Source organism: Salvelinus alpinus, chromosome 1 (genome assembly GCF_045679555.1).
Source record: "Salvelinus alpinus chromosome 1, SLU_Salpinus.1, whole genome shotgun sequence".
Lineage (NCBI taxonomy): Eukaryota > Metazoa > Chordata > Actinopteri > Salmoniformes > Salmonidae > Salvelinus > Salvelinus alpinus.
This window is the reverse complement of record NC_092086.1, coordinates 114,028,650-114,041,495: the sequence shown is the minus strand read 5'-3', so window position 1 is coordinate 114,041,495 and position 12,846 is coordinate 114,028,650. Positions and strand designations below refer to the sequence as shown.

Genomic DNA, 12,846 nt, shown 5'->3' with positions numbered 1-12,846 from the left:
TCACATAGTGTCTATGGAATACAGTACTGACAGTCAGGACAGTCACATGGTGTCTATGGAATACAGTACTGACAGTCAGGACAGTAACAGAACGAACACAAACTTCTGATTAATAATCACCCAGCTAAGCTTTTTGTAAATCAAGTTAGGCTGGTTATATATATTACAGGTTATATATATATATATTACAGGTTATATATATCTATATTACAGGTTATATATATATATTACAGGTTATATATATTACAGGTTATATATATTACAGGTTATATATATATATTACAGGTTATATATATCTATATTACAGGTTATATATATATATTACAGGTTATATATATTACAGGTTATATATATATATTACAGGTTATATATATTACAGGTTATATATATATATTACAGGTTATATATATATATTACAGGTTATATATATCTATATATATAACCTGTAATATAGATATATATAACCTGTAATATATCCAACCTGTAATATATACAACCTGTAATTATTACAGGTTATAGATATTACAGGTATTACAGGTTATATATATTACAGGTTATATATATTACAGGTTATATATATTACAGGTTATATATATTACAGGTTATATATATTACAGGTTATATATATCTATATTACAGGTTATATATATCTATATTACAGGTTATATATATTACAGGTTATATATATTACAGGTTATATATATCTATATTACAGGTTATATATATTACAGGTTATATATATTACAGGTTATATATATTACAGGTTGTATATATTACAGGTTATATATATTACAGGTTATATATATTACAGGTTATATATATTACAGGTTATATATATCTATATTACAGGTTATATATATTACAGGTTATATATATATATTACAGGTTATATATATATATATTACAGGTTATATATATCTATATATATAACCTGTAATATAGATATATATAACCTGTAATATATCCAACCTGTAATATATACAACCTGTAATTATTACAGGTTATAGATATTACAGGTATTACAGGTTATATATATTACAGGTTATATATATTACAGGTTATATATATCTATATTACAGGTTATATATATTACAGGTTATATATATTACAGGTTATATATATTACAGGTTATATATATTACAGGTTATATATATCTATATTACAGGTTATATATATCTATATTACAGGTTATATATATTACAGGTTATATATATTACAGGTTATATATATTACAGGTTATATATATTACAGGTTATATATATTACAGGTTATATATATTACAGGTTGTATATATTACAGGTTATATATATTACAGGTTATATATATTACAGGTTATATATATTACAGGTTATATATATCTATATTACAGGTTATATATATTACAGGTTATATATATTACAGGTTATATATATTACAGGTTATATATATTACAGGTTATATATATATTACAGGTTATATATATATTACAGGTTATATATATTACAGGTTATATATATTACAGGTTATATATATATTACAGGTTATAGAGTTACAAGTATAGATTTCTTGCTTTGACAAATTTCTACGGCTATTACATTATAGTATAGTACAGTACACATTAAACTGCTATGTGTATCTGTGGAACTCACCTTTGAAGGGGCACCTCTATGTCCCCAAGTCCCTGCACTGGCTCTGTCCCCCACGTCTACAAGAAGACAGAAACAAAGACAGAACATGAGTCTTAAAGAACCCGTGTGACTTTACCTTGTTCATTATTTACATCTACCGCCAGCAGCTAAAATATGGATTAAAATCGGCCATTTTCATCACTTTCATAACCTGACAATAACCTCGACGATTACTCCTGATTATATATATATATATACAGTGGGGAGAACAAGTATTTGATACACTGCCGATTTTGCAGGTTTTCCTACTTACAAAGCATGTAGAGGTCTGTAATTTTTATCATAGGTACACTTCAACTGTGAGAGACGGAATCTAAAACAAAAATCCAGAAAATCACATTGTATGATTTTTAAGTAATTAATTTGCATTTTATTGCATGACATAAGTATTTGATACATCAGAAAAGCAGAACTTAATATTTGGTACAGAAACCTTTGTTTGCAATTACAGAGATCATACGTTTCCTGTAGTTCTTGACCAGGTTTGCACACACTGCAGCAGGGATTTTGGCCCACTCCTCCATACAGACCTTCTCCAGATCCTTCAGGTTTCGGGGCTGTCGCTGGGCAATACGGACTTTCAGCTCCCTCCAAAGATATTCTATTGGGTTCAGGTCTGGAGACTGGCTAGGCCACTCCAAGACCTTGAGATGCTTCTTACAGAGCCACTCCTTAGTTGCCCTGGCTGTGTGTTTCGGGTCGTTGTCTTGCTGGAAGACCCAGCCACGACCCATCTTCAATGCTCTTACTGAGGGAAGGAGGTTGTTGGCCAAGATCTCGCGATACATGGCCCCATCCATCCTCCCCTCAATACGGTGCAGTCGTCCTGTCCCCTTTGCAGAAAAGCATCCCCAAAGAATGATGTTTCCACCTCCATGCTTCACGGTTGGGATGGTGTTCTTAGAGTTGTACTCATCCTTCTTCTTCCTCCAAACACGGCGAGTGGAGTTTAGACCAAAAAGCTCTATTTTTGTCTCATCAGACCACATGACCTTCTCCCATTCCTCCTCTGGATCATCCAGATGGTCATTGGCAAACTTCAGACGGGCCTGGACATGCGCTGGCTTGAGCAGGGGGACCTTGCGTGCGCTGCAGGATTTTAATCCATGACGGCGTAGTGTGTTACTAATGGTTTTCTTTGAGACTGTGGTCCCAGCTCTCTTCAGGTCATTGACCAGGTCCTGCCGTGTAGTTCTGGGCTGATCCCTCACCTTCCTCATGATCATTGATGCCCCACGAGGTGAGATCTTGCATGGAGCCCCAGACCGAGGGTGATTGACCGTCAACTTCAACTTCTTCCATTTTCTAATAATTGCGCCAACAGTTGTTGCCTTCTCACCAAGCTGCTTGCCTATTGTCCTGTAGCCCATCCCAGCCTTGTGCAGGTCTACAATTTTATCCCTGATGTCCTTACACAGCTCTCTGGTCTTGGCCATTGTGGAGAGGTTGGAGTCTGTTTGATTGAGTGTGTGGACAGGTGTCTTTTATACAGGTAACGAGTTCAAACAGGTGCAGTTAATACAGGTAATGAGTGGAGAACAGGAGGGCTTCTTAAAGAAAAACTAACAGGTCTGTGAGAGCCGGAATTCTTACTGGTTGGTAGGTGATCAAATACTTATGTCATGCAATAAAATGCAAATAATTTCCTTAAAAATCATACAATGTGATTTCCTGGATTTTTGTTTTAGATTCCGTCTCTCACAGTTGAAGTGTACCTATGATAAAAATTACAGACCTCTACATGCTTTGTAAGTAGGAAAACCTGCAAAATCGGCAGTGTATCAAATACTTGTTCTCCCCACTGTATATAGAATGTTTTACCATAAAACAAAATACCACTTTAAACCCATAGCCTCAAAAACATCATTTTGATATCACGAATGGTCAGTCATTGCATCCATAGCTCTGACTAGGAGTGTGACAGTGGCTACATTTCTCCAGTCCTTTTCCTCAGCGTTTTACTGAAACTGGGGGAGGAGAGAACATATTGTTATTGTTTATAACTGACGCTTTTAATCGTAACTAAACTATTTATATTATTGGGTGACTTTTGGTCAGGGCAGAATGTAGATAAGAAAACAACGATCAATTGTAATAATTGTAATAAATATAATTTTATAATATTACGGTACGTTTGTTTTGCATTGTGCATCAGTGTCACGCCCTGACCATAGAGAGCCCTTGTCTCTCTATGGTGTAGTAGTTCAGGGCATGACTAGTGGGTGTTCTAGTTTATAATTTCTATGTTGTGTTCTAGTATATATTTTCTATGCTGGTGTTTGTGTTTGTTTCCCAATTAGAGGCAGCTGGTAATCGTTGTCTCTAATTGGGGATCATATTTAAGTAGCTATTTTTCCCACCTGTGTTTGTAGGATATTGTTTTGTGTTTGTGCACCACGTAGTCACGTTTTGTTGTTCGTTTATTGATTTATTGTTTTTGCTTTTGCTTTAAGTTTTACTTTTGAAAAAAATATGTGGAACTCAACCTCCGCTGCGCCTTGGTCCCGTTCTTACGACAACCGTGAAAATCAGGATTATTTGTAATAGACTTAGACTAATGTCTCACCCTGAACTGGTGTAGTCAAACTGACTGACATGATGTGGCTCTATATCTTTCACACCCTGAACTAGTGTAGTCTCAAGTATCTTGATTTAACACCTTCTTTGTTCTCTTTATTTCTTGGTTCTTCAGAAAACCGTCCTTTGTGTCCGTGTATAGAGGAGGATTTACACACACTGTAGAGTTAATCTGACACCATTGATAGCGTGCAGAGAACACAATGCAAACATCCCAGCTCTGTTACAAAGCACTCTGGGAGCTGTGGAGAGTCACCTTCTAGTCTACAGTGTAGAGAGTCACTACCTAGTCTACAATGTGGAGAGTCACTACCAAAAATACAGCGTAGAGAGTCACTACCTAGTCTACAGTGTAGAGAGTCACTACCTAGTCTACAGTGTGGAGAGTCACTACCTAGTCTAGTGTAGAGAGTCACTACCTAGTCTACAGTGTAGAGAGTCACTATCTAGTCTACAGTGTGGAGAGTCACTACCTAGTCTACAGTGTAGAGAGTCACTATCTAGTCTACAGTGTGGAGAGTCACTACCTAGTCTACAGTGTGGAGAGTCACTACCTAGTGTCTACAGTGTGGAGAGTCACTACCTAGTCTACAGTGTGGAGAGTCACTACCTAGTCTACAGTGTAGAGAGTCACTACCTAGTCTACAGTGTGGAGAGTCATTACCTAATCTACAGTGTGGAGAGTCACTACCTAGTCTACAGTGTGGAGAGTCACTACCTAGTCTACAGTGTAGAGAGTCACTACTTAGTCTACAGTGTAGAGAGTCACTACCTAGTCTACAGTGTGGAGAGTCACTACCTAGTCTACAGTGTGGCGAGTCACTACCTAGTCTACAGTGTAGAGAGTCACTACCTAGTCTACAGTGTGGAGAGTCACTACCTAGTCTACAGTGTGGAGAGTCACTACCTAGTCTACAATGTGGAGAGTCACTACCTAGTCTACAGTGTGGAGAGTCACTACCTAGTCTACAATGTGGAGAGTCACTACCTAGTCTACAGTGTGGAGAGTCACTACCTAGTCTACAGTGTAGAGAGTCACTACCTAGTCTAGAGTGTGGAGAGTCACTACCTAGTCTACAGTGTAGAGAGTCACTACCTAATCTACAGTGTAGAGAGTCACTACCTAGTCTACAGTGTGGAGAGTCACTACCTAGTCTACAGTGTAGAGAGTCACTACCTAGTCTACAGTGTGGAGAGTCACTACCTAGTCTACAGTGTGGAGAGTCACTACCTAGTCTACAGTGTGGAGAGTCACTACCTAGTCTACAGTGTAGAGAGTCACTACCTAGTCTACAGTGTGGAGAGTCACTACCTAGTCTACAGTGTGGAGAGTCACTACCTAGTCTACAGTGTGGAGAGTCACTACCTAGTCTACAGTGTAGAGAGTCACTACCTAGTCTACAGTGTAGAGAGTCATTACCTAGTCTACAGTGTGGAGAGTCACTACCTAGTCTACAGTGTAGAGAGTCATTACCTCGTCTACAGTGTGGAGAGTCACTACCTAGTCTACAGTGTGGAGAGTCACTACCTAGTCTACAGTGTGGAGAGTCACTACCTAGTCTACAGTGTAGAGAGTCACTACCTAGTCTACAGTGTGGAGAGTCACTACCTAGTCTACAGTGTGGAGAGTCACTACCTAGACTACCTCTTAAAACAGGAAACACATGTGTGGAGTAAGGACAGAAATCAGTACTCAAAGAGTCAAAGTCAGTCAACCATAATGTGTTTGCTGTTGTCTGTCTCCAGATCTGTGCCTGATTGAAGGAGCCCTCAGTCAGTCAGTAGCTGTAATCAGTTCTCTATATAGTATACACTGTATATACAGGTGTGCCTGACCACTGACTGTCCCCATTCATAACTCAGCCAGGTGGACGGACACCAGGGCTCTTCTGCTCTTCACTCAACATACACACAGATGAGTGAACCACTGGTGGGATTCGTCCCATACGGAGGATAGTTGACTTCAGCCCTGGGCCTCTCACCAGCTGGATACCACTGCTCTTCACTCAACAAGTCAAAATACATACAGATTAGTGAACAACTCCTCGTACGACTACGGTTGGTGGAAGAAATGGGATTTAAACACAACACTCATCCGAAGAGACTGGAGACAGTGTATTTAGTTTGTGAAGAACCAGACTGTTGTGGAGTACTGAGTACCTACCTAAACAAGTTGTAGAGAACCGAGTACCTACCTAAACAAGTTGTGGAGTACTGAGTACCTACCTAAACAAGTTGTGGAATACTGAGTACCTACCTAAACAAGTTGTGGCGTACTGAGTACCTACCTAAACAAGTTGTGGCGTACTGAGTACCTACCTAAACAAGTTGTGGTGTACTGAGTACCTACCTAAACAAGTTGTGGAATACTGAGTACCTACCTAAAGAAGTTGTGGAATACTGAGTACCTTCCTTAAACAAGTTGTGGAGTACTGAGTACCTACCTAAACAAGTTGTGGCGTACTGAGTACCTACCTAAACAAGTTGTGGCGTACTGAGTACCTACCTAAACAAGTTGTGGAATACTGAGTACCTTCCTTAAACAAGTTGCGGAGTACTGAGTACCTACCTAAACAAGTTGTGGAATACTGAGTACCTACCTAAACAAGTTGTGGTGTACTGAGTACCTACCTAAACAAGTTGTGGCGTACTGAGTACCTACCTAAACAAGTTGTGGCGTACTGAGTACCTACCTAAACAAGTTGTGGAATACTGAGTACCTACCTAAACAAGTTGTGGCGTACTGAGTACCTACCTAAACAAGTTGTGGCGTACTGAGTACCTACCTAAACAAGTTGTGGAATACTGAGTACCTACCTAAACAAGTTGTGGCGTACTGAGTACCTACCTAAACAAGTTGTGGAATACTGAGTACCTTCCTTAAACAAGTTGTGGAGTACTGAGTACCTACCTAAACAAGTTGTGGAATACTGAGTACCTACCTAAACAAGTTGTGGAATACTGAGTACCTACCTAAACAAGTTGTGGCGTACTGAGTACCTACCTAAACAAGTTGTGGCGTACTGAGTACCTACCTAAACAAGTTGTGGAATACTGAGTACCTACCTAAACAAGTTGTGGCGTACTGAGTACCTACCTAAACAAGTTGTGGAATACTGAGTACCTTCCTTAAACAAGTTGTGGAGTACTGAGTACCTACCTAAACAAGTTGTGGAATACTGAGTACCTACCTAAACAAGTTGTGGAATACTGAGTACCTACCTAAACAAGTTGTGGAGTACTGAGTACATACCTAAACAAGTTGTGGAATACTGAGTACCTACCTAAACAAGTTGTGGAATACTGAGTACCTACCTCAACAACAGTACACAGGCCCTACAGTATACACTCTTAGACAAAAAGGTGCCTTCTAGAACCTAAAAGGGTTCTTCGGCTGTCCCCATAGGATACACTTTTAAAGAACCCTTTTTGTTTCCCCGTAGAACCCTTTTGTGTTCAACGTAGAACCCTTTCCACAGAGGGTTCTACCTGAACACCAAAAAGGGTTCTATCTGGAACAAAAAAAGGGTTCTATCTGGAACAAAAAAAGGGTTCTGTCTGGAATCAAAAAGGGTTCTATCTGGAACAAAAAAGGGTTCTGTCTGGAATCAAAAAGGGTTCTATCTGGAACAAAAAAGGGTTCTGTCTGGAATCAAAAAGGGTTCTATCTGGAATCAAAAAGGGTTCTCCTATGGGGAGAGCCTAAGAACCCCATTGGAACCTTTTTTTCTAAGAGTGTAGGCTAGTACATAAAAAATGACAGCTCGAGTGACGCAGTGAAAGATCCGATCAATCTCCTTTACTACTGTAGCAGCCTGTCTGTCACTCTATCTAAAACACCTGTCTGTCTGTCTGTCTGTTACATCTGTCTGTCTGTCACTCTATCTAAAACACCTGTCTGTCTGTCTGTCTGTTACATCTGTCTGTCTGTCACTCTATCTAAAACACCTGTCTTTCTGTCTGTCTGTTACATCTGTCTGTCTGTTTCTCTATCTAAAACACCTGTCTGTCTGTCTGTTACATCTGTCTGCCTGTCACTCTATCTAAAACACCTGTCTGTCTGTCTGTCTGTTACATCTGTCTGTCTGTCACTCTATCTAAAACACCTGTCTGTCTGTTACATCTGTCTGTCTGTCACTCTATCTAAAACACCTGTCTGTCTGTCTGTCTGTCTGTCTGTTACATCTGTCTGTCTGTCACTCTATCTAAAACACCTGTCTGTCTGTCTGTCTGTTACATCTGTCTGTCTGTCACTCTATCTAAAACACCTGTCTGTCTGTCTGTCTGTTACATCTGTCTGTCTGTTTCTCTATCTAAAACACCTGTCTGTCTGTCTGTCTGTTACATCTGTCTGTCTGTCACTCTATCTAAAACACCTGTCTGTCTGTCTGTCTGTCTGTTACATCTGTCTGTCTGTCACTCTATCTAAAACACCTGTCTGTCTGTCTGTCTGTTACATCTGTCTGTCTGTTTCTCTATCTAAAACACCTGTCTGTCTGTCTGTCTGTTACATCTGTCTGTCTGTCTCTCTATCTAAAACACCTGTCTGTCTGTCTGTCTGTCTGTTACATCTGTCTGTCTGTTTCTCTATCTAAAACACCTGTCTGTCTGTCTGTCTGTCTGTCTGTTTCTCTATCTAAAACACCTGTCTGTCTGTCTGTTACACCTGTCTGTCTGTTTCTCTATCTAAAACACCTGTCTGTCTGTCTGTTACATCTGTCTGTCTGTTTCTCTATCTAAAACACCTGTCTGTCTGTCTGTCTGTTACATCTGTCTGTCTGTTTCTCTATCTAAAACACCTGTCTGTCTGTCTGTTACACCTAAATGTCTCCCTGTTACACCTATCTGCCTGTCACACCTGTCTGTCTGTTACAACTGTCTGCCTGTTACACACCTGTATGTCTGTTACACCTGTCTGTCTGTCTGTCTGTCTGTCTGTCTGTCACACCTGTCTGTCTGCCTGTCACACCTGTCTGTTTATCCGTCTGCCTGTCTCTCTATCTGTTTGTCTGCCTGCCTGTCTGTCTGTCTGTCTGTCTGCCTGCCTGTCTCTCTGTCTGTCTCTCTGCATGCCTGTCTGTCTGTCTGCCTGTCTACTCAGGGCCTATACCTGTCTGCCTGTCTACTCAGGGCCTATACCTGTCTGCCTGTCTACTCAGGGCCTATACCTGTTTGCCTGTCTACTCAGGGCCTATACCTGTCTGCCTGTCTACTCAGGGCCTATACCTGTCTGCCTGTCTACTCAGGGCCTATACCTGTCTGCCTGTCTACTCAGGGCCTATACCTGTCTGCCTGTCTACTCAGGGCCTATACCTGTTTGCCTGTCTACTCAGGGCCTATACCTGTCTGCCTGTCTACTCAGGGCCTATACCTGTCTGTCTGTCTACTCAGGGCCTATACCTGTCTGCCTGTCTACTCAGGGCCTATACCTGTCTGCCTGTCTACTCAGGGCCTATACCTGTCTGCCTGTCTACTCAGGGCCTATACCTGTCTGTCTGTCTACTCAGGGCCTATACCTGTCTGTCTGTCTACTCAGGGCCTATACCTGTCTGTCTGTCTACTCAGGGCCTATACCTGTCTGTCTGTCTACTCAGGGCCTATACCTGTCTGTCTGTCTACTCAGGGCCTATACCTGTCTGTCTGTCTACTCAGGACCTATACCTGTCTGTCTGTCTACTCAGGGCCTATACCTGTCTGTCTGTCTACTCAGGACCTATACCTGTCTGTCTGTCTACTCAGGACCTATACCTGTCTGTCTGTCTACTCAGGGCCTATACCTGTCTGTCTGTCTACTCAGGACCTATACCTGTCTGTCTGTCTACTCAGGGCCTATACCTGTCTGTCTGTCTTCTCAGGACCTATACCTGTCTGTCTGTCTACTCAGGGCCTATACCTGTCTGTCTGTCTACTCAGGACCTATACCTGTCTGTCTGTCTACTCAGGACCTATACCTGTCTGTCTGTCTACTCAGGGCCTATACCTGTCTGTCTGTCTACTCAGGGCCTATACCTGTCTGTCTGTCTACTCAGGGCCTATACCTGTCTGTCTGTCTACTCAGGACCTATACCTGTCTGTCTGTCTACTCAGGGCCTATACCTGTCTGTCTGTCTACTCAGGGCCTATACCTGTCTGTCTGTCTACTCAGGGCCTATACCTGTCTGTCTGTCTACTCAGGGCCTATACCTGTCTGTCTGTCTACTCAGGGCCTATACCTGTCTGTCTGTCTACTCAGGACCTATACCTGTCTGTCTGTCTACTCAGGGCCTATACCTGTCTGTCTGTCTACTCAGGGCCTATACCTGTCTGTCTGTCTACTCAGGGCCTATACCTGTCTGTCTGTCTACTCAGGGCCTATACCTGTCTGTCTGTCTACTCAGGGCCTATACCTGTCTGTCTGTCTACTCAGGGCCTATACCTGTCTGTCTGTCTACTCAGGGCCTATACCTGTCTGTCTGTCTACTCAGGGCCTATACCTGTCTGTCTGTCTACTCAGGACCTATACCTGTCTGTCTGTCTACTCAGGGCCTATACCTGTCTGTCTGTCTACTCAGGGCCTATACCTGTCTGTCTGTCTACTCAGGACCTATACCTGTCTGTCTGTCTACTCAGGGCCTATACCTGTCTGTCTGTCTACTCAGGACCTATACCTGTCTGTCTGTCTACTCAGGACCTATACCTGTCTGTCTGTCTACTCAGGGCCTATACCTGTCTGTCTGTCTACTCAGGGCCTATACCTGTCTGTCTGTCTACTCAGGACCTATACCTGTCTGTCTGTCTACTCAGGGCCTATACCTGTCTGTCTGTCTACTCAGGGCCTATACCTGTCTGTCTGTCTACTCAGGGCCTATACCTGTCTGTCTGTCTACTCAGGGCCTATACCTGTCTGTCTGTCTACTCAGGACCTATACCTGTCTGTCTGTCTACTCAGGGCCTATACCTGTCTGCCTGTCTACTCAGGACCTATACCTGTCTGTCTGTCTACTCAGGGCCTATACCTGTCTGCCTGTCTACTCAGGACCTATACCTGTCTGTCTGTCTACTCAGGACCTATACCTGTCTGTCTGTCTACTCAGGGCCTATACCTGTCTGTCTGTCTACTCAGGACCTATACCTGTCTGTCTGTCTACTCAGGACCTATACCTGTCTGTCTGTCTACTCAGGGCCTATACCTGTCTGCCTGTCTACTCAGGACCTATACCTGTCTGTCTGTCTACTCAGGACCTATACCTGTCTGTCTGTCTACTCAGGGCCTATACCTGTCTGTCTGTCTACTCAGGACCTATACCTGTCTGTCTGTCTACTCAGGACCTATACCTGTCTGTCTGTCTACTCAGGGCCTATACCTGTCTGTCTGTCTACTCAGGGCCTATACCTGTCTGTCTGTCTACTCAGGGCCTATACCTGTCTGTCTGTCTACTCAGGGCCTATACCTGTCTGTCTGTCTACTCAGGGCCTATACCTGTCTGTCTGTCTACTCAGGGCCTATACCTGTCTGTCTGTCTACTCAGGGCCTATACCTGTCTGTCTGTCTACTCAGGGCCTATACCTGTCTGTCTGTCTACTCAGGACCTATACCTGTCTGTCTGTCTACTCAGGGCCTATACCTGTCTGTCTGTCTACTCAGGACCTATACCTGTCTGTCTGTCTACTCAGGACCTATACCTGTCTGTCTGTCTACTCAGGGCCTATACCTGTCTGTCTGTCTACTCTGGGCCTATACCTGTCTGCCTGTCTACTCAGGACCTATACCTGTCTGCCTGTCTACTCAGGACCTATACCTGTCTGTCTGTCTACTCAGGGCCTATACCTGTCTGTCTACTCAGGGCCTATACCTGTCTGTCTACTCAGGGCCTATACCTGTCTGTCTGTCTACTCAGGACCTATACCTGTCTGTCTGTCTACTCAGGACCTATACCTGTCTGTCTGTCTACTCAGGGCCTATACCTGTCTGTCTACTCAGGGCCTATACCTGTCTGTCTACTCAGGGCCTATACCTGTCTGTCTACTCAGGGCCTATACCTGTCTGTCTACTCAGGGCCTATACCTGTCTGTCTACTCAGGGCCTATACCTGTCTGTCTACTCAGGGCCTATACCTGTCTGTCTACTCAGGGCCTATACCTGTCTGTCTACTCAGGGCCTATACCTGTCTGTCTGTCTGTCTACTAACTTTAGAAGTATTTGGAAACCTTGAATACGGCTACAAGTGTTCATTTCCTGAATGTGATGTAAATGTTGAGTGGCTTCACAGGAAGTAGATTGCATGTCTTAATATTCAATAAAACGATATCTATTTTTTTTTTTAAAGCACTAAAGGACGATAACGTCATACTACATCTGTAAAACGGACCACAGAAGCTTCCCCCGAGGATGATTATTATCTAAAATAAACATTGTAGAATAATCCGCACAACTGAATCGTTTTTGTGTTTTGGGAACATATCTTTTGTGATGTCCCCACAACGTTCCCACCAGACCGTTCCCACAACCAAATGAAACATTCTGGGAACCTTTACAGAACAGACAAAATGTGTTTAGGGAACGTTCTTGCAACGTCAAGCGAATGTTTAATACAAACATTGTATAATCATTAGCTCAACTGGA

At 42.2% G+C, this 12,846-nt stretch overlaps 1 protein-coding gene across 18 annotated transcripts in view; it reads right to left on the bottom strand.

Annotated features, from left to right (window-relative positions):
* LOC139539324 (transcription factor 4-like) overlaps positions 1-12,846 on the bottom strand; it is a 556,664-nt gene that overhangs the window by 461,673 nt on the left and 82,145 nt on the right. For all 18 annotated transcript variants that reach the window (XM_071342158.1, XM_071342203.1, XM_071342245.1 and 15 more), the window contains one exon: positions 1,629-1,684. In XM_071342158.1, the coding sequence (XP_071198259.1) occupies positions 1,629-1,684 (56 nt within the window). The remainder of the gene's footprint in view (positions 1-1,628; positions 1,685-12,846) is intronic.